The following is a 27164-nucleotide window of genomic DNA, read 5'->3' as shown; positions in this document are numbered from 1 at the left end:
AAGGGTCCCACCCCAGAGGCCACGATGCGGGAACAGCTCAGGCTCCCCGACCCCATGTCCCAGAACTCAAGGTCTGAGCAGCAAGAGTCTTAAACTGTCTTCCTTTATTTGTTTATATTTGCAATATGAAACAGAAGCTCGGCACAAACACGCGCACACTCACGCCAGCCTGGGGAGAGGGAGCTGGGACAAGGTCACTTGGCAGCTGGGCTGGACCCCAGACCCTTGGGAGTAGGACGGGGACCCCAGCCAGACCCCCACCCCAGAGTCCATGGGAGATGGGGGGGTCTCAGTGAGTGCATGAGGGCCCCAAGGGAATGTCACTGGGGAGGCCCCCTGGGACCAGGACCCCCAGCTCCCTCCCACAGAGCTGGCTGGGCCAGGTGGAGGGTCTTTTAGCTCCCAGCCTGGGTCAAAGTGCAGGGTCCGAGGCAAGGGGATTTGGGCAAAGGCACGACCCCCACTCGGGCCCTCCCCCAAGGTGGACCTGAGCTGAAAGGCCAAGTGTGGGTGTGGGCGTCTGCACCGGAGGGTGTGTGGGCATGGTGGGAGGGGAGGGTGGGTGGCAGCCTCAGGACCCTCACCACAGCAGCCCCAGTGGGACAGGGTGAAGGTCCAAGCCACTGCCACCCAGTCCTGCTTCCTTTTGGCTCCCCGCCTACCCACTCTCTCCCCCCTCGAGATATATATATATATATATATATATATATATATATATATGTATATATATATATACACACACACACACACATATATATATATATATATATACACACACACATAATATATAATATAGGTCTCTCTCTCTCTCTCTTTCTCTCTATTTGACTCTATTCTAGGAGACAAAACTCCATAATTTCTTCTCTCAGTGCAAATGGGGGTGGGGTGAGGGGCCTGTCTCCCTGGCACCAGCCTCCTGGGAGTCCAGAGAGGACCTGGGGTGGGTAGGGTAGGGATGGGGTGATGGGGCAACAGGGCCACTGCGGAACCTGCCCTGCCCCCACCCGGACAGGGTCCACGTGGAGTACGGAGGATTTGGCTGCCACCACTGGGACCAGGCAGTTACCTGGGAACCGAGAGGAAGACCCACGTGAGGAGCCTGCCACCCTGTGGCCACCCCGTGAAGTTCCTGCCTGCCCTGCCCCAGCCCACCCTCTGCCCCCAGCCCCACCACTCACTGGGAGCCCGGGGCCGCCGGCCCTCCTGGGGCAGAGCCATTGGGCATCGGAAGTGGCTCGAGGGCCAGGGCACTGTTGGGGGAGAGGGACGACATGGGGAGGTCAGTGCCCCCTATGTAACACCAGCTGCCCTGTGAGGCTGCACCATGCTTACCTCTGGCTTCGGGGGAGCCCCAAGGACTCTGGGCTCTTCACCCCCTCCGTGGTCTGGGGGTGCTGGTGGGCCCTGGGGGCCAGGACAGAGGTAGCAGGGTCTCTGGTTGCACTGTGGGGGGACCCGTGAGGTTACTGTCACTGACACCCTCCTGGGCACTCTCATCCCTCAGCCCCCTGCTTGTGTAAGCAGGGAAGGAGTGCACGGCTCAGGGGCGTCCCTCACATCCGAAGACCCCTGGGACCTGCCCACCGGCAGGAGCAGCTCAAGGTTAGAGGGACACGAGCTCTGCACACTCCAGCCCCCTTCTGATCCTACTGGGCCTTCCCACCCCAGGGCTGAGTGCGGGACCCTGGGATCCAGGATCCTCTCTTGTGGCCATGTGTGGGCACAGGCACAGCCCTAGACCTTCAGCTTCCCGAAGCTCTGAGGCAGTGGCACACACCTGTGGGGAGGAGGGTCCTGCAAGGGCCACGTGGATTAGCTCCAGGGCAGGGACAGCCCAGGGACCAGGCTCTACCCGCCGCCCCAGAGTCTCCCCTTCTTGGCCCCCTAGTGGCTGCTCCCTAGCCAGTTACCTGTCCAAGGAGCTGGGGGCGGAGTGCGTCCCTCTGAGGGTGGCCTGGAGGTCCCCAACACTGACCAAGGCCTGGCAGGGGGCTGTGCGGAGTAGAGTGGCCCAGAGATGTGAGACTCGGCGAGCTTAACACCAGCCTCGCTCCTCAGGACCAGGTGTGGACAAGGCCAGGGGACAGCTGTGTATGGAGGGCTGAGGGTGAGGTGGGCAGGATGGGGAGTGGGTAGAGAGCGGCTCACCCGAGGGCTCCGCTACTTTGCTGCCGTCTGTGGCTTCCTGAGGTGCTGAGGAAGGGATGGGATCCTGAGACCTAGGAGGCAAGAGAAGGAGCCTAAGGTGCAGCCCCCCCGCCGCCCTGCAGCTGGGGTCGGCGCTGGAGCTTAAGGCAACCAGGCCCTGGGCACCCACCACTAGGCCTCACCTGAGCTGCAGGGTGCTGGGGGCTGCAGGGCCAGCTGGGCTCGGGGTAGGGAGGTCCAGGGGCCCACTGCGGGGCTCCTGTGGGGCAGGGGGCCCAGAGTGCAGTTCCTTCTCCCTGCAGGCTTGGGGGCCGGTCGGGGCATCCACAGGCACTGCGTCAAAGGTAGCTGTCCAGCTGGGGCCTGGAGAGGGAGAGCAGCACAGGGGTGAGCACAGAGGCAGACAGCCGGATGCACCTGACCACGCCCGCCCCGCGCATGCACCCACCCGGAGGCTGGGGGCCGGGGCTGGGATGACAGGTGGGCCCAGCCCTGCCACGGGCCACCCGCCGGTCACCATCCTCGTCGTCCTCATCGTCCTCGTCGTCCTCGTCGTCCTCACTGTCTGTGCTGCCTCCGCTCCTGCCCCAGGGACACCTGTCAGTCAGCCACTGTGCTGGGCACCCTTCTGACCCCACCAAGGCCAGCCCCAGGCAAACGATGGGAAGGAATCAAAGGGATGGAGAGGAGGGGGCAGCGGGGAAGAGGCCCAGAGAAAGAGCCCATGTCCCATGGTGGTGGGAAGGCAGGTGGGAACTTGAGTGCCCTCTGGAAAGAGCGCGGCCAGCAGCACAGGGGCGGAAAAGCCCCGCCCAGCCCTCAGCAGGAACGGGGACACCTCCCACCCCCTGCACAGCTCTCGCAGGGAAGGCTGACTCCGCACTCTTCCTCCATCCATTATAGCCTCGGAGGAGGGCAAAGTCCAGCAGCGCAGCTGCTCCAAACGTAACGGCTGAGTGTTGACTAACACGCAGACACTGTGTCCAGTGGGGAACCGCTAAGCAAACGTGGATGCTGCTCCACCGTCACTGACTGCCGTGACCAGAAGGGGCTTGTCCGCACAGTGAAAACGAGCCAGACGCTTGGGTAGACAGACAGGGTAGAGGGAGCTTCCTGAACCTGGAAACCTCGGAGGGCCATCTCCAGAACCCACAACCCATGTCACACTCAACAGGGAGACCCAATGTCCCCCCAGATCAGGGAAGTGATGTGGGGGCCTGCTCTTCCCACTTGGAAAGGAAAGAGCAAAACTATCTCTAACTGCAGAAAGGGTGATTTTGTATATAGAAACCTAAGGAGTCCTCTAAAACTGTTAGAAAAAGCAAGTTCTGCAAGAATGCAGGATACAAGATCAATGTGCGAGGGACTTTTATTTTTACACACTTATGACAACTTCAAAATGACTTTGAGAAAACAATCCCACTCAGGATTGTATCAAAAAGAATAAAACGCTTAGAAATAAAATTAACAAAAGCAGCATAAAACTTATACTCTGAAAACTACAAAACACTGTGAAAAGTAATGAACACCTAAATAAATGTAAAGACATCCCATGTTCATGGACTGGGAAACAAAATATTGTTAAAATAGCAACACTCCCTGAACTGCCCTATAGATCCAGGGCAATTCCTCTCAGAGTCCCAGCTGGCTTCTTTGTTGAAACTGACAAACTCATCCTAAAATTCACCTGGAATCTCAAGGAACCTGGAATGATCAACACAACTTAAAACAGAAGAACAAACTGGATGCTCACATTTCCAATTTCAGAACTCACTACGATGAAACAGTAATGAACCAGAAGACAGAGGCCAGAAATAAACCCTTGCAAGTACAGTAGTAAGATTTTTGACAAAGGTGTCAAGACCATCCAGTGAGAGGGGAGTCTCTTCAACACGTGATGCTGGGACACTGGCATTCCCACACACAGAAGAATGAGGCTGGACCCTCCCACCTCACACCACATCTAAAAAACTAGCTCAAGCTGGATCAAAAACCTAAACGTTAAAAGCTGACATTGAAAACACAGGGATGCATCACAACCTTGGATTTGGCAATGACACCCGTAAGTGCAAATCAACTTGGCAGTCACACAATGACATACCAGCGGATGGCAAGTGACACACAACCACACCCACCCGAGGGATAGGCCTCACATGTAGGAAGAGGCAGAATCTATAGGGCAAGAAGTCAGGAGAGCGTCACCCTCGGAGGGCGGCCAGCAGAAGGCACGGGGGTACAAGGATGGTTCAGCTCCCTCCTCTGGGTGCTGGCAAAGGGATGTCCACGTGTCCGGACACTTAAGATCCGTCTACTTGTCTGTATGCTAGTCACCCGTCAATTTAAAAAGTTAAAACACTCTAACCCTCAAATCAGAAGCCACAGGGGTCAAGGTGCAGGCCCTGAGTTGGTATCCACATTGGCAAGTCTATGCCACCCAAATGCATTTAGTCAGTGATTCTGGGGCCAACCAGTAAGAGAAAAAATAATGTACTTCTTGTACCAAGAGCAGGTCACAGCTTACTGACCCGCATGCTGGGACTGTGAGGGACAATCATCGTGTCTCCTTTCACTGGAATTTGGGAAAGGAGCTGACAGGACACTTACTGCCCTTTTGGGAAGAACACCTGCCCCACAGCTACCGCAGGGGAGAGGAGAGTGGGGGGGAGGGCAGATAATGGTTCCATTCGCACCTGGACCAAGCTGTACCTGAAGGACCCACCTACCGTTCCAGCCTTGCACAAGCGGTTATCCTACTCCTTTTGTAACTGAACTTATCTGAATTGGGTTTTTATCACTCACAATTGAAAGCGCCCCAAATAATAGACATACTACCTTCTCCTTATTTTCCTCACTCACTCCAGCTGATGAAAACCATTTTACATGGGCCCTGTGGCCCTGCTGTGCTGGGGAGCCTGTAGGAGGGTACTCACCGCACACCCGGGGGCTGGCCCAGGCGGGCCCCCCTGGCCAGCTGGCCGCCCTGCCAGGCACCATCCTCTCCATCAGACCCCCCCGAACCCTGGCCCTCTTCCTCGTCCTCCTCCTCATCATCGAACTGCTGGATCCGGTCCTTGTAGCATATCTCAAGCAGGTTGGCGTTGGGCTGCGGGGGCGGGGGGGGGGGGGCGGCGGTGGTGAGGTGAGCTGACTGCCTGCAGCCCGCCCCCACCAGCAGGGGTAGGGGGCAGCACTCACGTTGTCGTCGTCGGCATTGAGGGAGAAGGTGATGTTGGCCGTCTTGTCGAAAGGCGCACTGCGGGAGAAGCACAGGGGCACTGAGGGGAGGCTCGGGCCACTTCCCCCTCTCATCCCCTTGCTGGACGACCCTCGCTCTCCTCGGGCCCTGTACCAGCGAACGCACCTCCTCGCTAAAGCTGATCTATAACCCCGTATCAACTCTGGCAGCACCCTCCATCAGCGCAGATGTCTGCAGAGCGGAGTTAAGTGAGTCGCCCAAGCTGCACACCCCCAGCCGAGTGAGGTCCCACAAGGAGACGGGGTCAGGCCCCACATAAGACTCCTGAACCTTGTTTCCTCTACCGTAAAATAAAGGACACAGAACCTAGCTGGAGAGGTTGTTTTTAGGGTCTGAGATCATATGCTGGGTGAGATTATTCATTTTCTATGTACACACTTCCCACAGGAGACAGCTCACTGTTCACAGTGACTTTACTGGATGCAGCCTCACACGGGCCGCCCCACACAAAGCATCGCCCCAGCCCAAAGAGGGTCAGTCTGGGCCAAAAGAATCAGCCTTGGAGCTGAAACAAAAACGCTTCTGTGTGGGCCCCACTGCCAGCCTGAGGCAGGACCCGGATGGGGGCGAGTGATCCTAGGGATCACGGGGAGTGCGGTGCTCGTCATCTCCAACTTCCAGCCTTGCAGTGTCCACATCCACCCACACCCATCTCTGCTCAATTCTTTCTCTTTCAGAAGGCCTCACAGAAGTGCAATTCCTGGGTTAAGGAATTAAACCCATGCATTTTAAACACAGACACAAATTGTGGAAAGAGATTTGTTAATTTATACTCCTACCCACAGACTGTGCAATTTTTCAACAGCCTCCTACTTGTTTTGTTTGCATCCTGCACCCCCTTTTTTTCCTGGGGCACCAGTCCATCCTTCTCCTGTTCTGTGGAAAGAGCGCTTTGTATCTATGCCGAGGTCCGGGCTCCACGCCATGTGGTAGGGATCCTCCCCAGGTTGTTATCTGTCTCTCTGATTCAGGAAGTACATTAACAATCTCTGAGTGCTGACTTGGCACAGCCATCGTCCAAGCACGTGACAAATGGACTCACAACCACCACCAGGGCAGGTATTCTCATCTCCTTCACAGAGAGGGAGCAGCCCGCACGCACAGCTGGTAGGCCCAGCAACCAGAGCCCTGCGAACAGCTAATTCAGCCCTGAGACGAAAGATACTCATCCATTTTCTGTTCCAGAATGCTTCACGGCTTTACTTTTCTCTTACGTTTAAAGCTTTTAACCTCACTGGGATTTATTTTGACGGAAGAAGCAACACAATTTCATCCCAAAAGGGCAGCCGGCTAAGCTGAGGCCATTCACCGAGTGTCACCACCCCCGCCAGGAGGGGTGGTGTCTTCCTTGGCCGGTGCCCTTCCTCTCCAGGGGGCCTCCCAGCACTGGGCGCTGTGCGGGACAGAGCAGCAGCAGCAGACACAAACCTCACTTCTGAGTCCTACAGGGTCTCTGTCTCGCTGTGGGCCCGAGAGACCACAGCTGACCCTCCCACAGTAACTGATGAGTGCCCTGGGGTGAGTGACAACACTGCGTCCCGGCTGCAGATGGGATCCTGAGCCCTGAGCAGAGGGTCGTCATGGCACATAACTAGGCAACACCTGAGAGGGCCCGGCATGCTGCCTGTGATGAAACAGACCAGGCCAGGGCCCCGGCCCCCACATGCAGCCCCTAAGGGGCCAGCCGGGCCTTTCTGTCACTACCCAGCTCAGGAACACCCCCACGGCACGCCCTTTGGTGACCGTTCCACTTTTTCTTGGGTGTCATGGACTCATCTTCTACTCTGACAGCACTGGCTGCGCCGGTCACTGAGCACGTCCCCCAGGAGCCTGCATGGCCCCCAGGGTCCAGTGTGAGTCCACAGGCGGTGGCTCCGCTCCCACCCCGACACAGTCTCCCCTTCAGACTCTCGCTGCCTGACCTTCCTTTCACTATCTACCCATTGCTGTCGTAAGGCTGCTCGTGAAATTGACAAAACACTAAAACTTTTAATTTTTTCTCTGTCAGCAAAAAACTTGGACAATAAAGAACGTAGTTCACGAGCGCAAGGCCAGAAGCGACTGCTGTCAGTGTTACCGGACAAACACAAATAATCAGACCTGGTCATTGAAAACCATCTCTCATGAGGCTCTGAGGCCTCCACGGGGGGAGGTAGGTCAGCTCTGAGTCTGCGAGTGTCTGTCCCACAAGCTCCGCAGCCCAGCTCTGCACAGCCAGCCCCCGTGTCCCAGGACGCCCACGCCTCCTGCCTGGTCCTCAAGTGGCGGGAAGAGGGCCCGAGGCCGGCTGCTCTCCAGGCTGAGCCCCACGTGGGGCTAGGCGGGCAGTGGGGACACTAGGAGGATGCGGGGAGGACGGCAGGAGGAGCACGCTGCGGCAGCGCGTGCTGACTCGCCACCTCACGTCCCTCGTGTCACGCGGCCGGCGGGCCCCGCCTGCCCCAGCCTTGCATGGGCCACACTCACTTTACGCTCTCCTCCTGCTCCCCGAACTCCTCGTCATTGAAGCCAAAGTGGTCGATGAAGGCTGAGGTCATGCGCTGCATCTGGAAGTCCATGAAGGCCTGCCAGGGTGCAGGGGGCAGTCAGTGCCCGGCGTCCAGAACAGCCGCCCCGCCCCGCCCCGCCCCCCCACCGCCCCCACCTGCTGCAGCACTGCCTCCTCTGGGAAGTTGAACTCCTTGAGCCTGTCGTCCTCGTCGTCGCTGGAGGAGTGCAGGTGGTGGGTGTTCACCTGGGCAGCGGGGGTGGGGTAGGGCAGGGGTCAGGGCCTGCGGAGCCCCCAGAGAGGACGTGCGCGAGCTGGGGCTGTGGGGAGGGGCGTCCAGGCTGGACCAGAAGGAGGAGCACCGGTGAGGGCCGACGTGGGCGCGCCTGGGTGCAGGGGCCTCACCAGGTCCACGGTGTTCTTCTTGTTGGTCTCCGCCAGGGGTCCCGACACGAACACCTCCCACCGCTCCCGCTGGTCCTCTGGCAGCTCTGCTGCGGGAAGGGGGGTGTGAGGACACAAGGCCCCGGGCGCCCAGCCTCCTCCCGCCCCCGGGCCAGCCCCAGCCCTCACCCTTCAGCAGCTGCCCCAGCTGCTCGGCGTTGGGCCCCTTCTCCGAGTTCTGCGCCAGGGCGTTGGCCACCCTTGTCAAGTGGCCCATGTAGCCTTTCCGAGGGCCCCCTGCGGACCTGGGTGAGAGGGGCCGCGGCTGGACACAGACCCGCCCCGCCCGCCCAGCCCTGCCCTCCCCAGGGAAGGCCCTGACGCTCGCTCGCTCACTGCACACGGTCGTTCTCCTCCCAGGAGGTCAGGATGCGCTCCACCAGGCGGCACTGCTGCAGCAGCTGCGGGGGAGCAGCGAGGGGCTGGCGTGGGGTGGGACCACGGCTGGGCCCTGCTACCCCAGCCCACTTCCAAGCCCCTGGTCTGCCTACAAGGAGCGTGCAGCCAGTGTGCACACGCACGCTCCTCCTCTGCTCACCCAGAAATGCCCCCTGCCTGTGTGACGCCCGCTCAGCCCACCCAGCAAACCCCAGAGCCACTCCACCTGCCTCCAACTCCTGCTTGTCCACACCCCCAGCGCCCCACTGGTCAGCTCCTCCCTAGGCCCCGGGCTACAACCAGAAAGGCATCTCCACTAGCGTGGTGGCCATCACCCTGGGAGGACCCTTCCTAGTCCCCCACGACATCCACTGTCCCCCAAGGTCGCCACTCCACTCATCCCCACCCCCACACGTCACCCTCTACTTTCCAAGACTCTCGACCTAAGGAAGAGGCTGAGCTCCCAGTCCCCGGCACATGAATGGCCTGGCAGCACCCAACAGGCGAGGGGAAGGTGTGGGGCAGAGCTCACCCCCAGAGATCAAAGGGGGACCTGGGAGCCCCACTCACGTGTTTCACGACAGGGTTCTGGGCGGGTGTGTCAGAGCTGCTGTTGGAAGGAGGCCCAGAGCTCAGCATCGTGCTCACACACACCTCCACTTGGGCGTGCAAGAAATTGTTGAACACATAATGGAAGAAGAGGTCCTGGGGGTGAGGGGCACAGGCTGGCTCGAGCGGCCCCCACCCAGTCCCCATCCTCCCCACCCAACCATCCCTCCACACAGTGCCCCCTCCGCCTCCTGCCCTTTGTCCCCTGTACCAGAAGGGTGTTGGGCACGTCCAGTGCCAGGAGCTCCTGGGTCAGGGCCGCATCGCTGGCGCTCAGGGCGCTGGCCAGCAGCTTGACCACGTGCAACCGTGTGTTGCCCAGCGGTGGGGCCAGGGTGCCCCATGTCGTGTGCAGCGGCTCCAGCTGCAGGCACAGGAGCAGCTCAGCCCCTGCCCCAGCGCTGCCCTGACGGCGGGGCGCCCTTGTTGCCACCCCCTCCCCCACGCACCCTACCCACCTCAGGCGGCTCTAGCAGGAGTTGGTGGAAGCGGCTGAGCCGTGGGCGCAGGGCATGCAGGGTCCCCACGCTGGACACGGCGTTGTCCAGGGTTGCCTGGGCCAGAAGCTCCAGCTGCCCATCCACGCTGCTGAAGAAGTTGTTCACAGTCACAGACTCAGACCTGCAGAGGGACGGCAGAGGGCAGAGTGAACCGCCCAGACAGCCTGTGCACATGCATGTGTGTGCACACGTCTGCACGTGTGGGCCACACCTGGGAGGGAGTGAGAAGCTGCTGCCCTTGGGAGCCCGGGATCCTGGGGGCAGTGACCGCCCCAGCAGCCTGGATCCTAAAGACCAGCTTGAAGCTACAGGCGGTCTACTCACCCTGTTTCCTCGTCTGCCAGAAGGGAACAAGAGGACTCCCCTCCGGAACCCTAGTGACCCCCACCCCGGAACTGAAGGGTGGGGCTCCGAGGGGGTCACCTGGGGAGGGAGGCCAGCCTCTCACCTGGGCCTCCTGGGCTCCAGCAGCGTCAGTAGCACCTGGATTCCACTCACGATGACGGACTGGCTCTGCTCCCCCTCCAACATGTTGCTCAGAAGCTGCTCGATCGTCTCCTGCCTGGGGCGGGGGTGGCAAGCGTCAGGGAGGAGGGCCCCCAGATGGCTCCCCCTTCCCTCTGGACTGGGCACCACCTGCAAACCCACTTCTCCAGGGTGGCCAACAGCTGGTCAGGCTCCGGGCTGTCCTGCACTTGGATCATCTGCTCCCGGCTCAGGCGGATGATGTCGCACAGGGACTGGGATGCGTTGGAATGTTGCTGGGGGAGGGGGGAGACAGAGATGACACCCCGGCCCCGCCCTGGTGTCAGGAAGCCCCACAAGCTGAAGACTGGGCACCCGCCCCTGAGGACAGAGGGTCACACAGACCCCGGGACACAAATGCCGAGGGAGAGAACAAAAGCACCAAACACTGGGAAGGCAGAGACGACAGAGAGAAAGGGAAACCAAAGCCGACTTCCTGGAAAAGGAGACACCCCACACAGACACCACACTATGCACAGTAGCTACAGAGGAGAACAACTTGGGCGTCCACTACCTGGTGAACAGATAAGCAACTGTGGTCTATCCACAAACTGAAACGTTCTTTGGCCTTAGAAAAGGATGAAGCGCTGACACACACTACAACATGGATGAACACAGACAACTTGGCACTAAGGCAAAGAGGCCAGTCACAGAAGACCCTGCATCATGCAATCCACTTATACGAAACGTCCAGAACAGGCAAACCCAGAGACAGAAAGCAAACTGGGTTGGTGGGGGCCAAGCAACCACAAGGGAAATGGGGAGCGGCAGCTAATGGGTACAGGATTTCCTCCGTGGAGTGATGAAAAATACTCTAAAGTCAACATGGCAAGGGCTGCACAACCCAGTGAATATACTAAAAACCACTGAATCCTAGATTTTAAATGGGTGAATTATGTGGTATGTAATAAAGTTGTTGCAAGATAAACAAAGAAAACCATAAGCAGAGCTCTGAGTCTAACCCAACAGGTGCTTCCAGGGCCCACCCACACAGACCCCCGGCCCATGCAGACCAACCAGGCCAGGGCCACACTTCAGAGCCCCTCACAGATGCCCTGCCACCTGGCTCATGGCAGATACCCCTAGTCCCTCTGCCACAAAGGCCTGGACAGCCATCACTCTCCCAGGCCAGGCACTGGCTGAGTGCCTGGTGCTGACTACCTGCGCCTGTGGACCTTTGCCTACAAGCCAGTGGGCCGGGCGGACAGACTCAGGGCTCCTGGGTGGCTTCTTTGAAGGACAGGCAGAGCTGATCCAGGCACAAGAGACAGGAAGAGCCACCAGGCCACAGAGCCAGCAACAGAGGGGAGGAGGAGAGGGGCCCCTGAGAAGGGCAGCAGCGAGGGGCCAGGGCCAAAGGACCCCCTTCAGAGCCCTGACCCCTCAAGGGATGATGGGCCAAGTTCCTGAGAAACGTTCCACGTGTGTACACCCGTTTTCTGTTCTCAGCAGGAGCCCCCCGCTCAAATACACACAGTTCCAAATGCTTCCTTTTCTCATCAACTCGTTTAAGAAGGGAGTGGAGGGACAAGTTGGTGTGGGGCGGAGGCTGGAAACATCAGGTGGGCGGGCTGCACTCACATTGTCGTCCTTCGATGGGTGGATCTGCTCGATGAGCCGCTGGACAATCTTCTCCTCATTGAGCCACTGGGGGCGAGAAGGTGGAGCTCCGCTCACTGACCCCGCTCCTGCCGCCCGCCCCTGCCCAGCTGCCCCGCAGCAGCCCCTCAGCACTCACGTTGACCACGTCCTGCCTCAGCTGCGGCCGCTCCACGCAGGTGAGGAGGCGCAGCAGGAGGTCCATGATGGCCGAGGTGCCGATGTGCTGCAGCAGCAGGTCCACAAAATCGTCCTTCTTCCGCAGGAAGGACACGAGCTGGGGACACAGGGACTGGCACGTCAGCGCAGGACCCGGCCCCACGCCCACCCGCCCACCCTCCTCGGGGCCCCAGGCACCTGGTCGGTCTTGCGGTTGATGAGGACGCCCATGACCTTGCTGAAGAAGCTGGCCAGCAGCGGGTTGAGTTTGCCGCTGCTCTGCAGGAAGCCGTAAAGCCGGTGCAGGAGGGACTCGTCCGCACCCAGTGCATCGTTGATCTGGGGCACGTCCGACGTCAGGATCTCACAGGCCACGCTGGGGTACCTGACACACCCAGAAAGGGCCGGGGAGGGCACGGTGGGGGCGGAGGCCAAACCACCCCGCCTCCCAGTCGCAGCCCATTCATGCTCCCCACCCCCCAAGGCAGCATCCAGCCTCCTGAGCCTGGACCTGACCCCCTATCAACACCTGTCCCTCTAGTCCCTCTACCCCCAACCCTCCAGTCTGACCCAGGCCCAGCCCCGATGACCCTTCTAAAATCCAACCTCATCCCCTCACCTCCTTGTACAGACAGGGAGAGGACTGCCCCACCCAGTTTGCCACCCAGGGCCCTGGGGGACCACAACCTTCTCCAGCTCTGCCCCATAAACTATAAGGCCTCTGGGAAGCGGGTTCCTTGAGGCACGGCAGGGACCCCAGGGGCAGCTCGGCACAGGTGTCAGAATGAAGGCTCCCTGCTACTATGAGCAAAGCCCAGTCCACGGGGCCACTGGACACACTCAAGGGGGTACAGAGGCCGGGCGAACAAAGCAAAGAAGGGAGAAGACACACGTGGGGGCAGGTAAGTGACAGATGAACACTGGGGGACACAGGGGACACTCTGCTGGTCCCCCAGAGGTCCCCACTGTGCACCAGACCCCACACTAAGCAGCTGGCAGCACCTCACAGACCCCCACTTCACAAAGGGCAAAGTGAGGAAAAGCAGTCACCCACTCCCCATGTGGCTCAAGACCTCCGGGGACAGAAGATGCAGAGCTCGTAAGGACCACCTGTGTGTCTATAGTGTGAGGGGCCAGGGAGAGGGCGACACCAGGGAACCAAGAGGATTGTCCAGGACAGACTGAGCAGGGCTCAAGAAGGGCAGCAAAGGGACTTCTCTGGTGGTGCAGTGGTTAAGAATCCGCCTGCCAATGCAGGGGACACGGGTTCGAGCCCTGGTCTGGGAAGATCCCACATGCAGCGGAGTAACTAAGCCCGTGCTTAGTTACAGCGGCGACAAGAGAAGCCACTGCAACGAAGAGTAGCACCTGCACCCGCTCGCCGCAACTAGAGAAAGCCCGCACACAGCTATGAAGACCCAACACAGCCAAAAATAAATAAATAAATAAAAAAGAAGGGCAGCAGAGACCAGGGCAGACAGAAGCCTCCCGTCATGGGGACGATTCCTACTGACCCTCAGCAGGCCCTGTCCTCTTCGCCCACCCTCTCTGGCACACCCGAGGGCCCTATGGGGGAGGGAAGGGCAGAAGAGCGTGGGGGAGGGGCACAGGCACACCCTTAGCACCTGGCGCCACACTGGGCACGGGGGACGCGGGGGGTGAGGGGGCAGGCCTCACGCTGCCCATCCTCCAAAAAGGGAACAAAAATCCAACTGAATACACCATGGAAATAAAGTGGGGGTGGGGTGTGGGCCAATGAAACACACTGGCCAAACACAGCACCCCTAACAGCTGGGGAAGGGTCCTCGGGTTCGTTCTGCCCATCCCTCCGTCTGGGAAGTCTCGTAACAAAAACGGGAGTCAACAATGCCCACAGCAAGTCGGGGTGTCCCACCGTGGGGGACCGACAGGGCGGGGCTCACTTGTAGCGCAGCCGCTCCTCGCCGCTGGCCGGCGGCTCCTGGGTGACCCAGGCCACCATGGCCTGCAGGTGTGGCGGCTGCAGCAGGAAGTCCAGCAGCTTTCGGTTGACGACCTTGCATTCCTGCAGCACGTCCTCCTCATCCAGCAGCTCGGGCAGGCTCAGGTCCTCCCGCTCCAGCAGCGTGTCGAGGTGCGAGCTCGTGTGCAGGTCAAACTTCCAAAACATGGCGCCCTGCGGGCAGGGGCTGTCACACGTGGGGTCCGACCCCGCCCACTTCCCTCCACCTCCCAGCCTACAAGGACCACCCTATGGGTGACTGTCCTGTCCACTGCCGAGCCCCCAGGCCTGGGGAAGACCCCCGGGTGCGACCACACACAGGCCCCGTGGAAAACAGCCCCGATGCTGTGCACGGAGCCACCATGATCCTGTCCCCCGCAGGGCCTGTGTCCACTGTCCCCACATCTAGGCTGGAACTGTGCTCATCCTGGAACCTCTGGCATCAGACTCGCTTCAATCTGCATTGCCGAACAAATTAAAATGCCCCATGACAGCCAGCACGGTTGCCATCCAGCCCAGCAACCTCTGTGCTGTGTGCAGGGTGTGGGGTAGGGACAGAGGGAGGAAGGTCTGCGACGTCTCCAGGCTGTGGCCGCTGCCTGGACACTACACACACCCCCCAAGCCCCCGTACCCAGTGCCATGACAGGAAGAGGAAAAGTTTGAGGGGAGGGGGTGGCAGCTCCCAGAACAGCTGCTGCCCAGGGCCAAAAGGAACCAGGACAGGGAACCACCTTAGCAGGGAGGACAGAAAGCCAGCGCCCAGCACTGGAGGATGGCAGCTCGCTGGCCAGCACTGGAGACCCTGTACGCCTGGCTGTGGCCCACCCCACCCGGCATTGGCCTTAGGGCCATCTCGGGTGCAGCACTGAGCAGGTGCCAGGCGGGTCCAAGCCCTCGACCAGCAGGGATTTGGCTGCTCCTCTGAAGATTTCTATAGGCTCCCAGCGTCGACCACCGGGTAGAAACCCGCCCTGAGCTGGCCGCCAGTTCCCAGGTCACTTGCTGCCCACTCAGGTTCCCTATGCACCGGGTGCTGTGCCTATGACCCTCGGGAGGGGCTGTGGTCACCCCACTGTACGGGCAACCACACCCGGGTAAGCTGGGCCCCCCGAGCACCGTGCAGGCGCTGACCAGAGCTCACGCACGTCAGCCACCTCGTGGAGACCACCTGAAGCAGAGACCACTGAAGACAGACCCAGAGACCAGGATGCCCCTCCCGGAACCTCCCAGATGCACACGCCAGTTCCTCTCCTACAAAGCCCTCCCTCGCCGTTTCTGGCCCACACCATCCCAACCACGGAGAGCATGCCTGCCAGACGGGGCACCAGCCCAGGGGAGAAAGACGCTTGACTCGGGAAGCAGCTGGGGCTGAAAGCGGGGCAGAGCTGGGTGGCACGTGTGGCCGCGGGCAGGCGACTGGCCTTCTGCCCCTCGGTTCCTTCAAGACGCCACCAGCATCCAGCTCTCCCTTCCAGCCTCCTCAGGAGCCTCACTTATCTCCTCCCAGCCCTCAGGGTGACTTCTCAGTGACTGGGAACAAGTGGCTCTAAATCTGCAATCCCTGCCGGGACTCATGTCAGTTCCTAAGCCCTGGCCACCTACGGTTGAAGGTGGAGTGGACGAGCCATGACCTCGGGAGACAGCAGCAGACACCGACCCCAGACAGTGGGTGAACAAAGGGGGCACTTGAGGGCCCCCAGTCCCACAGGCCTCATGGGTCCTGTCCGACAGCATGCCGGGACCGCCCCCTTAGCCCTGCACCCCACCCAACTCAGGACGCTTTTCTGAAACACAAACGTGAGCACCTCATGCTTGCTCCCCCCAGGAGACCCTGAGGTGGCTCCCCTGTCTCCGCACGAAGACCCCGAGGGCCCCTGACCATCTCCTGGCGCTCCCCACCCAGGACCTCCTGCTCTTCAGCACTCACCGTCCCAGTCCTGTCTGAGTATGTGCACCAGGCTTTTCACACCTGCCACCCTCTTGGCCGACCCACCTCCATGTGTGTGCCGAGCCCAGGCCACATCCCCTGGTACCACCCTTCCCCGAGCAAGCTCTGGCCTGGCTGCTCACATGTCGCCCCGCGACTGCCCTTTCAGGGCGCATCTCCTTCAGAGCCTGCAGCCCCCTGAGAAGCCTCTTGTGTGACGTCACTGCCTCCAGCCCTATGCCTCTGGTTCTGCGGGAATGGGGGCATACTGCAGACAACACGCCAGACACATGAAGTGGACAAACCACGTTAGCTGCACCCCTGACACCGTTCCCAGGCCCACACAGCCATTATCTCAATCCACCCTCACAATCGCCCCCAAGGAAGGAACCGATGGCCCCATTTTACAGGTGAGGAAACTGAAGTACACCGAGGTCTGGGGGCTGGTGAACTGTGGAGACGGCACCCAAACCCCAGGAGGTAATTTCTCAGGGTGCAGGGCCTCATCCCATTAACTGGTGCCCAGCCACTGCCAATGAACACTCACAAAATAAGTGAGTGAACTCAGGCCCGAGGTGGCTGCCAGCACTGGCTCTGCCCTGGCTACGGCCTTCCCTAACCTGGCTCTCACCAGCTGACACCCTCAAGGAGCTGAAGGCCAGCTCTTTTCTGGTCCTTGCAGGGCTTAGCGAAACGCTCAGCCTCGAGTCTAGCACTTACTCAGTGGACATCTCTGAGTTCAGGGAGGAAGGCTGGGCCAGATCCCTCACAGCCTGTACAGCCCTTACGCTGAATGTGCCCTGATAGGATGGCGGACAACGCAGAGAGAACCTTCCTTGCTGGGCTGCTGTGAGCACCCTGGACAGCACCTAGCACGGTACCTGGCATGCAATATGTGCTCAGAAACACTAACTGAAAGGCACCCCAAGTTTTCCCACGGACCCTGCTCCTGAGGCAGGAAGCTGACATACCTGTCAGGGAATCAGTAAAGGGACCCGCTCCCACCCTGTCTCCCCCAGCCGCCACCCTCAGAGGCTCCCTATAAACCACAGTCACAGGTCGGGTGGGGTGGGGTAGGGGTGACCACCAGGGCAGGCACGCTGGGGATGGGAGGAAGGAGAGTGGGCTGAACCCGGTGCCGAACGTGGGTCCCTGTGTCGGAGTGAGGACCACTGCTCCAAAAGGAAATCAAGGCAGCACCCCCCGCTCTGCAAGTGCTCAGAGACCTGCCTTTGCACGAGGGCAATTCCCCACTTCTGCCCAGTTCCCAGACCTCTGAGGAACCCTTCCACCGTCCTCTTCACTTCAACACACAGCCGGGCCTGAATGGGTTTCCTGAGCTAGGTGGACCTGGGACCAGAATCACTTCAAGGGGCAGCCACTGCTGGGCCCAAGGGACAAGGAGCTCACCATGGCGAGAACACCACCTCTTTCTACATCACAGACTTGTGCGGCGATAAGGAGACCAGAGAGGTCAAAAGGCCACCCAGGTGGCATGAACAAAGCCAATCACCAAAGACTACGTCATATATTTCCATTTACACGAAACATCCAGAAAAGGCAAATCCATAGAGACAGAAAGCGGATTAGTGGTTTTCAGGAGATGGTGGACATGGGGGGTGGGGGGAAGAACTGCTAGCGGGTATGGGGTTTCCTTTTGGGGAAAGGATGTTCTCAAAAAAAAAGTTCTAAAACCAACTGTATACAACTTTATTTGTCAACGATACCTCAGTTTAAAAAATCCATTGTAGGACTTCCCTGGAGGCGCAGTGGTTAAGAATCCACCTGCCAATGCAGGGGACATGGGTTTCAGCCCTGGTCCAGGAAGATCCCACATGCTGCAGAGCAACTAAGCCCGTGCGCCACAACTACTGAAGCCCGCGCGCTCTAGGGCCTGTGTGCCGCAACTACTGAGCCCATGCTCCACAACGAGAAGCCACCGCAGTGAGAAGCCTGCACACTGCAACGAAGAGCAGCCCCCGCTCGCCACAACTAGAGAAAGCCCGCACGCAGCAATGAAGACCCAACGCAGCCAAAAAAAAAAAAAAAAAGAAAGAAATGGTTAAGCCACAAAATGTCTGGATTAGGATATACTGTCAAAATGGAAAGGAATAAAAAAGTCTATAATAGTCATTAAAATTTGAAAAAAAAATCCATTGTGGTGATTGATGATTACATAACTCTGAATAGACCAGGAACTGTTTAATTGTGCACTTTAAATGAATAAGTCACATATGTGTATGAATTACATCTCAACCAAAAAACCAGTTATCAAAAACAAACAACACCAAAGCTGCCTGAGGCTGCTGTGACAGGGCCAGGCCTTGGCCTTGCTCTGCATCCAAGACACCCCGAACTGACAAGCCGCCAGGGCAGAGCCGAGGCTGAGGCGTGAAGGCTCCACCTCGGGAGCACACCCAGGTCCCCCCTCGCTGCCAAGGCTGTCCCTGAGCTAAGCAGGCCCCCCAGAGCTGGGGGACAGGGCCCTGCAACCCCTTCAGAGAACCTGTGCACCTGCATGGCACTGTATCTCTAATCAAGACGACTAGGTACAGCACTGTTATTATTCCAATTTGATAGCTGAGGAGATGGGGACCCGCAGGGGTCCAGCCACAGCAGAACCAGGACTCAGCACCCTCTCCAGAGCACAGGAGGAAATTCTCAAGGCTGAGGCACGCCCACACACTTCCAAAGCATCTGGAGACGAGGCACAGGCTACGCTCCTCCCATCCCACCCCTCCCACCTGCTTCGGACAGCAGGTAGGACTTCCCTCCCAAAGCTGGGGGTGTGGACTCCAGCGGCCTCAGAAACCAGGTGGCCCCTTAACTCTCAGAACCTCAGGTCCCTCCTCTGAAAATCAGAGAAGGCTGCAAAGATCAGATGCAGTCGAGTGGTAGTCAGTATCCTACAAACATCAGGTCTCAAGCTCTACGCAGAACAGAGATGCAGATACAGGAGAAGTGGAAATAAGAAAACAGAGAAAAACACTTTCCCCCGCCACAAACTCTCAATTCACTCTAGCCTCAAGTCCTGACAGTCAATCCCACCTTCCACTTAATGGAACTTCCTGGAAGCCCTGGGAACTGGACAGGAGAGGTGGGTTTCATTCTTACTCTCTAAGGGGGTGAATATGGGCAGGCACTTGGCATCCAAATGCCTTGTTTCCTCATCTGTGAAATGGGGGCACAGCCATCAGGAAGGGCCATTTTATGAGAACAGCAGGGTCAGGCTAGTGGTCCTGATACAGCAGGTGCTCAGCAGGTGTTGGCCTTTCCTATCTGTCCCTGAGGCCAGGCTAGAGGCTGGACACTTCTGAGCAGGAGGGAAGGAACAGCCACTACCCAGGGTGACGGCGCTAAAAACAGAAGACCTGAGGAAATGCCCCATTTGCCTGAGTGACCGAGGTCACTCAAGTGCTCTGGTGGGCGCCATACACCCCGCCACCCCCACTCGTTGCAACTTTTAGTGAACTTCAAGAAAACGGAAGTGACTACCTACTGGTTTTTAGCGACCGTTTGAAAACCATGACTCTGACTGCAAACGGAAGAAGGGGAAACTGTAAATGAGAAAGGAAGCCATTAAAAACGAAAACTACCTCTCTCTCTGCCAGCTCTGCACCATCGCCCCAGGTTTCCTGCTTTGCTGCGTTCTTCTCAGGCCTCCGACACCAGCTGCCCCTCTCAGGAGCCTGCCAGCCCCTGGCCCTGCCTGGGCTCAGACAGGGCCCGACTGCAGCTCCCACAGAGCGTCCCCACTGCCGCTGCTGCCGCTGTCCGTCCAAACACAGCCCCGCCTGCAAGGGAGCCCGTGGGCTGATCCTTTATCTGCCACCCCTTTCTCGCCTGCCCTGGCCCTGAAGCACCCGGAAGTGGAGGTCAAGTGTGAAGAGGCCTCTGGGAGGGCCTTGGGGCGGCCACCTGAGATGCCCAGAGACTCCAACATTGGGAGAAGCCAGCTCAGGCCTGCTGCCGCTGCTGCCCTCAGCCACCACCGGCCAACAGGCCCCTAAAGGGACAGCGGCCAGGCAAGCCGCAGGAGGGGAGAACCTGCTGCTGGTTGGCCAGCTCCCAGCCCCTTGCAGGGCCCAGCAGGTCAGAGGACGGCAAGACCACCACCCTCTAACTGCCCCCCGTCCGTCAGCTCTCAGCCAAATCTGAAATGTAATGGGGGTGGGGGACTTCCAATTCCAGGAAGGGGACAATGGACAACAGCAGGACCCAACACAGACCCAGCAAGGTAAGCGGCGGGACATCCATTTGGAAGTAGGGGCCGCAGAAGCCAGAGGAGAGGGACCTGGCCAAGGCCACGCGGGACGATGGGCTGGAACTTTCCTGTGGCTCATCCTTCCCATGGGTGGCTGGGGGAGTGGGGAGGCAGCAGTTAGGGGCAATACCTCCCACCACCCTGGCCCTAGACCACACCTGCCCAGGGGAGGTGGCAGCTCTGGTCCAATCCCAGAGGATGGAACAATTAGGAAACAGAAGAGAATGGGATACCCGGCCAAGGACTGAGGAGGGGCCCGAAAGCTCCCATTCAGTGCCATCTCCTGGATGGGTTCAAAGGGGAAAAGAGCAACGAATAGATTTTGAAATAGCTCTTGGAAATCAGAGGGCAGGAGTGAGTGTTATAGGGTGATCCAAAGTCAGAAAGGCCTGAGTTCCAATCTGCCTCTCCAAATTCCAATCTCTGGGGCCTTAGACCAGACCTCACTCCACTAAGCCTCAGTCTCCTCCCTGAGAGACACCTCGCGGCCACTGTAAGATGGCCCTTCCCATGGGAAGATACACAAAAGCAGTGTTCGGGGGAAACCATGGTGCAGCCTGCAAAGGAAGGTGTGTCCCCACCCCCCAGGTACTGAGCCCGGCAATGCGGGGAAGGCTTCTGGTTTCCACCAGGGCGTCCGGGCCTCTCTCACCTCATCTCTTGCTGCAACCCGCATGGTGCTCAACACTCCCGCCACACCTGACTGCTCGGCTGCTCCCTCTGCCTTCCCTCCAGCTCTCTGGGCCTGACTAGCTAGCTCCTCGTGGGTCCTTCAGGCTTCAGCACAGACACCACTTCCCCCAGGAAGCCTCCCCTGACTGCGTTAGAGGCCTTCTCCACACTTGCACAGCTCCCGTGGTCACACTACGATGGCATCCAAGCGCTCTGCGACAGAACTTGCCTATTCGGTCGCCTGCCTCCCGCAGCAAGATGCCAGTTTCCCGGGACCTAGCATAAGGCCAAGCCCACAGCTAGAGATACTTCTCTTCTTTAATTTATTTTATTGAAGCCTAGTTGATTTACAATGTTGTATTAATTTCTGCCGTACGGCAAAGTGACTCAGTTATACCTACATACACATTCTACTTCATATTCTTTCCCATTATGGTTTATCCCAGGATACTGAATATAGTTCCCTGTGTTATACAATAGGGCCTTGTTGTTTTCGAGATACTTCTTGAACTGATGAAAACTGGAGTCCAGAGGGGAAAGGTGACCTGCTATGGTCACCTGGCCATGGATCCTGAAAGAACATTGGGTGGGTGGGTGGGTTGGGGGGAGACCAGCAGATTCTCCTTTGCTGGAAAGAACAATAGGTATCCCAACAAAACTAACTACTAAAAACACAAAAGTAAATGAAAGTACACAACTCAGAACATACAGCCGCTCACAGTAGCAAGAAAGCAAATAAGCCACAAGGATACAACACCCAAGCAAGAAAGCAGTTTCTCCACTGCAGCACTACTGACAGCTGGGCTGGAAAACACCGTGTTGTGGGGGGCTGTCTTCTGCACTGGAGGGGGTCGAGCAGCATCCCTGGCCTCCACCCACTAGATGCCAGTAGCATCCCCTGAGCTGTAACAACTAAAAATGTCTCCCACCGTTAGTAAACGTCCCCTGGGGGATACCATCGCTCCCCACCCCCGAGTTGAGAACCACTGCAATGGATAATCCCAAACTAAATAATAACCCTAAAAGCTCCCCATCCTGGTGCACTTCCTGTGCCTTGCTTTCTGCTACAGGCTTCTACAAACAGCACGCTGAATCCCCGGAACCACCCTATGAGGACAGCACTGACGTCAGTGCCACTCTACACCCCACTGAAGTTTCTTCTTTACAATTCTGAAGCCCATCCCACACCTGACAACACATCTTCCTTTCCAGAAACATCCTGCCTTTCAGGCTGGTGTTACCGGTAACAACTGTGTCCTCGGCACTGACGTACAGGTATGTAAAACATCCAGCAAGAAAGACCCTAACCGGGTCACGTTCAAGGGCCTGGACAAGCAGCCTGACCAAGGTATTCCACCCGCGCGCCCAGCACATCTGCACCGCAGGTGCGCAGACTACTCCTGGGTTCCCACCTTCACACATCTGCACGTGCTGTTCCTTCCACCCAGAAGGCCCTTCTTCCCACTTTCCATCTGTCAACTCCTACTCACCCTTCCTAGATAGAAAAAGCCACCCGCTGAGCCAGTCTCACCAGTCCCTCTGCTCTGTGGCCTCCACAACACCCTGAGTTACCTCTGTCACTACACCAGCAACGGTGACTGTCCGGCTCTGCCTTTGTTTCCCCGGGGCAGGGCCTGGGCTGCTCCCTCCCTCCCTCTGTGCCCTCAGCCGGCCTCACCTCACAGAAAGGGGACGGAGCGGTGGCTGCTCCACAGAAGCCTGGCTCCCGGCCCTCCTCACAGCCCGACACAGCAGGGCGCGGAGCCACGGCCAGGGTGAAAGCCTGACTACTCTAGTGTCCTGAGCCCAGGGTGAGAGGCAGAGCCCAGAGTCTACGAAGCAGGCGTGGAAGGAGCGGGTGAGGCAGAGAGAGGGAGGGCAAGGGGTGTCCTGGGGAAGGGTCCGCGGGGGAGTGGGCCACAGGGGAAGGGAGTGGGCGGGAAGCCCAGGGGCTTAGGGGGGTCAGAGGGGGAAGACACTAAAAACTACAGGGGGCACCCGTGGAATCACAGGAGGTGAGGAGGGGGGAGGCAGGACACGAGGTGAGGGAGGGGAAGGTGGAAAAAAGAGACACTGAGGCAGGGGAATGGGCCTGAGAGGGGAAGGAAGGGTGGTCTGGAGGAGGAGAGACTAGGAGACTTGGGGGGCTGAGAGGGAGACAGGAGACTAGGGGGGCGGAAGGGGAGAGACTAGGAGACTTGGGGGGCTGAGGGGGAGAGACAGGAGACTAGGGGGGCTGAGGGGGAGAGACAGGAGACTTGGGGGGCTGAGGGGGAGAGACAGGAGACTTGGGGAGCTGGGGGAGAGAGACTAGGAGACTTGGGGGGCTGAGAGGGAGAGACTAGGAGACTTGGGGGCTGAGGGGGAGAGACAGGAGACTAGGGGGGCTGAGGGGGAGAGACTAGGAGACTTGGGGGGCTGAGAGGGAGAGACTAGGAGACTTGGGGGGCTGGGGGAGAAAGTAGGAGACTTGGGGAGCTGGGGGAGACAGGAGACTATGGGGGCTGAGGGGGAGAGACTAGACTAGGGGGGCTGAGGGGGAGAGAGACAGGAGACTTGGGGGGTTGAGGGGGAGAGACTAGGAGACTTGGGGGGCTGGGGGAGAGAGACTAGGAGACTATGGGGGCTGAGGGGGAGAGAGACAGGAGACTAGGGGGGCTGAGGGGGAGAGAGACAGGAGACTAGGGGGCCTCAGGGGGAGAGAGACAGTAGGAGACTATGGGGGCTGAGGGGGAGAGAGACAGGAGACTAGGGGGCCTCAGGGGGAGAGAGACAGGAGACTAGGGTGTCTGAGGGGGAGAGACTAGGCGACCTGGGGCGCTGAGAGGGACAGACCGGGGGTGGGGAGCCCCCACGGACGAGGGACAGGGTCCGAAGGAGAAGGGGTGAAGAGACTCGAGGGATACCTGGGCGGGGCACTCGGGGGAGGGGAGGGTGACTCGGGTGCTTGGACTGCGGGGAGACTCCCGGTACGGCCCGCTCACCTGGACGGGGGGGCGGCGGCTCCTCGCACTCGGGGCTCATCGGGGCGCCCCCCCCGCCCCGCCGGCGGCGGCTCCGGCCCCTCCTCAGGGAGCCGGTATGTAGGGGCGACGGGCGGCGGCGGGGTCTCGCCCTGGCGCCGGGGCTCGCGCAAGCGTCTCGGGCCTAGGGGGGCCCTCGCGCGCCGAGTTCCAGAGTTTCGGGGGTCAGTGCCGGCCGGGTGGGGCGGGGGTCCGGGGCCCGCAGGCGAGGTGTCTGAGGGAGGTTGGCGGGGTCGCGAGGCCCACGTAGGCCCTCAGCTGGGAAGTCGCCCCGGTTTCCCCGGCCCGGCGCGCCCTGCGGAAAAGCAAGGGCCGGTCACAGAAGGCGTCCTACTCCGCAGTCCGAACAGGCCGCAGTGCTGAGCAACGGCTGACGGAAGCCGAGGCCCACTTCCTCCACCGCCCCCTTCCCCACACCGGCGAGGCTCCCGGGCTTTGCAGTCGGCTTCAGGGCCTCAGACGCCCGGCTCCGTCCGCCACTATCCCACAATCCCCTGAGAACGGAGGCACACAGGAGGCCCCGCCCTCCCGCCGCCGACTCGGTGCGCAGGTGTGCGGAGGCCACGTGCCCGAGCCCTACAGTGCGCATGCGCGCTGGGCCAGCCGCTGCGGAGCACGCCCAGCTAGAACAGCTCCGCCGCAGAAGTGCTTGCGCCGATATGCGCCAACGGTCTCTTCCTAAGTAAACCCAGGCAACCCAGTGCGCAGGCCCCACTGCACACTAGGGCATCGTTTCTCTGCGACTCCGTTCCAAAGTCCACAGGAAATCCTGCTCCTGAATTTCTCTATCCCCTCGCTCCCTTTGGATATCCACTTGCTCTTCTGTCTCCTCCAATCACATTCCTGCTTCGCCTCCAGGGTCGGCTCCTGAGCAATCCATCTCGGCTTTTCTCTCCAACCCCGGCCAGGAGCTTTTTGTCCCGCTGCGATCTTTCTCGACGCCTTCCTCCTCTGTGCCTTGGGCTAACTTCAGTCCCACTTCTAGGCCTTTGCCCAGGCCGTGTCTTTACTGTTGCCAGCCGCTGCACCAAGTATCCTCTAACAACATCGACTGGAAGGGTTCTCCTAGACTTTGTGTCCATGTTCTTTAAGGTCCCATCTTGCTCTGATCCTCAGTTTCCTCAATTTTCATACCCCTCTCTTGCCATGTTACAGGCCTTCTGTAAGAATCAGCGCTGTAAGTGCGTGTAAGGAATCGGCATTTAAAAATTTTTTTAACTCGCAGATTTACCTTTTCCATTTCAGCGACATTTTCACTGAATCCTATTTTAGTTGTTTGTTCTCTATTTCAAGGATGTCAGTTATGCATTTGTGCTTAACATCTGTTAGCTTCTCTGTAATTGCTTTAATCTTTGTCATTTCTACCTGCATCTGCTGATTACCACATGTCAATAATTTCATTTTACAGCTGTGTCTCTTCTGCTCCTTGCTATTTCCAGTGTATTTGTTGCATGTGATGTTCTTAGCTACTGCTGAGTGACAGGCAACCACAACCTATCATGCTCACAGCTTAGAGCTGCAGGTGTGAAGGTTGGTGAGGCTGGTTCTGTTCCTCATGTCTCTCGTACTCTGGGCACCGATGGACATCCCAGGGCACCATCTCATAAGAAAAGACAGAGGCGCCTCAGATCAAGCCAAACTGTGTTAGCACATTTCAAGGCTCAGGTTGCCTCACATGTGGCACCATCCATTGGTCAAAGCAAGTCACGTGGTCAAGCCCAAAGTCATGGGGCGGGCATCTACGCCCCACCCACCATGGGTGAGGAAATGTACTTCTCTCATGGAGGTGCAATGAGAGGGAGCAGATATTTGTTGAACCATCTAATTTATTAATTACCACAGTCCTCGATTTGTTTCCTTAGGTTTGCCAAGCTTACCTTCTCATCTTTGAGGTCTTGTTTAAAAATGGACACAGGTTACTATTGTTATACAGCTTGAAGCATCTGTGAGGCATTTCCTTCTGTTCCTTGAATCATCTTCTACATCAGCTTCTTTTGTCGTTTGCACAGCATTTTGCTTGCTTTTTCCCCAATACGATTGCATAGTTGCCACACTGTTTTAACGCATAAGCTCAGGAACTGAGGGGCAGGGGGTTGGCCATATTAAATCACCAAATGGAACCTGAGAAGCTGACAAAGTCCATCTCCAAGAACCTGGGAAGCTGCAGGGGCTTAGGACTGAAGTTGGGTCTCCACCTTGTCAGAACTCACAGCTCGACAATGCTGTTCTTTGCATTAGAATTGGAAGGAGCTTCTTAAAGTGTTTGGGGGGGGGCTTCCCTGGTGGTGCAGTGGCTAAGAATCTGCCTGCCAATGCAGGGGACACAGGTTCGAGCGCTGGTCCGGGAAGATCCCACATGCCACGGAGCAACTAAGCCCATGCGCCACAACTACTGAGCCCACGTGCCACAACTACTGAAGCCCGCGTGCCTAGAGCCCGTGTTCCGCAACAAGAGGAGCCACCGCGATGAGAAGCCCGTGCACTGCAACGAAGAGTAGCCCACACTCGCCTCAACCAAAGAAAGCCCGCGCGCAGCAATGAAGACCCAACACAGTCAAAAATAAATAAATAAAATAAATAAATTTATTTTAAAAAAAGTGTTTGGTGGGAACACTCATTCCCCATTGCTCACATTTCCACATGGAGAAACTTCTATTGCTGTCTCTTTCCTTGCCTCTTCACCCCTTCCAAAGGCTGAGGAATGATTTACTGGATTGGATAGGCATCACGGCTCAGCCCTCCAGCTTCCCTCCTCTTGGAGCCAGCTTGCCCAGTGTTCTGACCTGCTGCCCGCACCCAAGGGGAAGGACTGCACTGCCTATGACCAGACAGACAACCACATCCAATGCTGGGTGAAGTGGCAGCAAGACCAATGCCGCTTTCTCGTATCTGCTCTAAAAGTGATACAGGTTATATGTTATCTCCAATTCTCGGATCCTGTAGCTACCTTTCGATTTATCCTGAATTTGGGAAGGGGAGTGAAAAAATAACCATTCCCTCCCGTACAAGTAAATTCCACAGGAGAGGAATTAGTCTGGCATTAAATGGGTCTAGGAAACCAGGATACAGGGAGGAGGGGCACAGCTTTGGAATTGGCCCAGGACTAAATTTTGGCTATGAACTTGGCCACGGAACAACCACCCTGGGCTCAGCTTCCTCGTCTGAAATATACCACCGGTCAGGACTCTT

General features: G+C 58.4%; 1 protein-coding gene and 1 long non-coding RNA gene across 6 annotated transcripts; one reads left to right on the top strand and one right to left on the bottom strand.

The window, feature by feature from the left end:
• Positions 1-84: 84 nt before the first annotated feature.
• PPP6R1 (protein phosphatase 6 regulatory subunit 1) lies at positions 85-24503 on the bottom strand. Of its 5 annotated transcripts, none has more exons than XM_060131118.1 (25): positions 23937-24503; positions 14029-14261; positions 12305-12491; positions 12087-12224; positions 11930-11995; positions 10472-10584; positions 10272-10385; positions 9782-9944; positions 9535-9687; positions 9285-9419; positions 8673-8737; positions 8466-8581; positions 8298-8383; positions 8049-8138; positions 7871-7968; positions 6714-6797; positions 5344-5401; positions 5079-5251; positions 2666-2730; positions 2331-2511; positions 2149-2219; positions 1911-1992; positions 1333-1443; positions 1179-1250; positions 85-1066 (listed from the first exon to the last, which is right to left on the bottom strand). In XM_060131118.1, exons 2-25 carry the CDS (start codon positions 14253-14255, stop codon positions 1063-1065), a joined length of 2652 nt encoding a protein of 883 aa, XP_059987101.1. In that variant the 5' UTR covers positions 14256-14261; positions 23937-24503; the 3' UTR covers positions 85-1062. The 5 variants fall into 5 exon arrangements, with proteins under 5 accessions (XP_059987101.1, XP_059987099.1, XP_059987102.1 ...); XM_060131116.1 differs by having other exon boundaries at positions 2597-2730; positions 23937-24498; XM_060131119.1 differs by lacking the exon at positions 1179-1250 and having other exon boundaries at positions 2597-2730; positions 23937-24496.
• On the top strand, positions 20228-26519 carry LOC132509850 (uncharacterized). The gene is made up of 3 exons (XR_009537147.1): positions 20228-20253; positions 22023-22227; positions 26294-26519. It is a non-coding gene; the product is annotated as an uncharacterized LOC132509850 (long non-coding RNA).
• Positions 26520-27164: the final 645 nt, after the last annotated feature.

Source organism: Lagenorhynchus albirostris, chromosome 19 (assembly GCF_949774975.1).
Source record: "Lagenorhynchus albirostris chromosome 19, mLagAlb1.1, whole genome shotgun sequence".
In the NCBI taxonomy this organism is placed as follows: Eukaryota; Metazoa; Chordata; class Mammalia; order Artiodactyla; family Delphinidae; genus Lagenorhynchus; species Lagenorhynchus albirostris.
Note: the sequence above shows the minus strand (reverse complement) of the source record. Positions and strands in the feature narration are given on the sequence as shown.

Excerpts from the sequence above, each read along its gene's own strand:
- PPP6R1 (XM_060131116.1), bottom strand. The coding sequence starts at position 14,255 with ATGTTTTGGAAGTTTGACCTGCACACGAGCTCGCACCTCGACACGCTG. Across the intron at positions 2,731-5,078 it reads GGCCAGCCCCCGGGTGTGCG|GAGCGGAGGCAGCACAGACA; the intron begins GTGAGTACCCTC and ends TCCCTGGGGCAG. Across the intron at positions 1,251-1,332 it reads GGGCTCCCCCGAAGCCAGAG|TGCCCTGGCCCTCGAGCCAC; the intron begins GTAAGCATGGTG and ends CTCCCCCAACAG.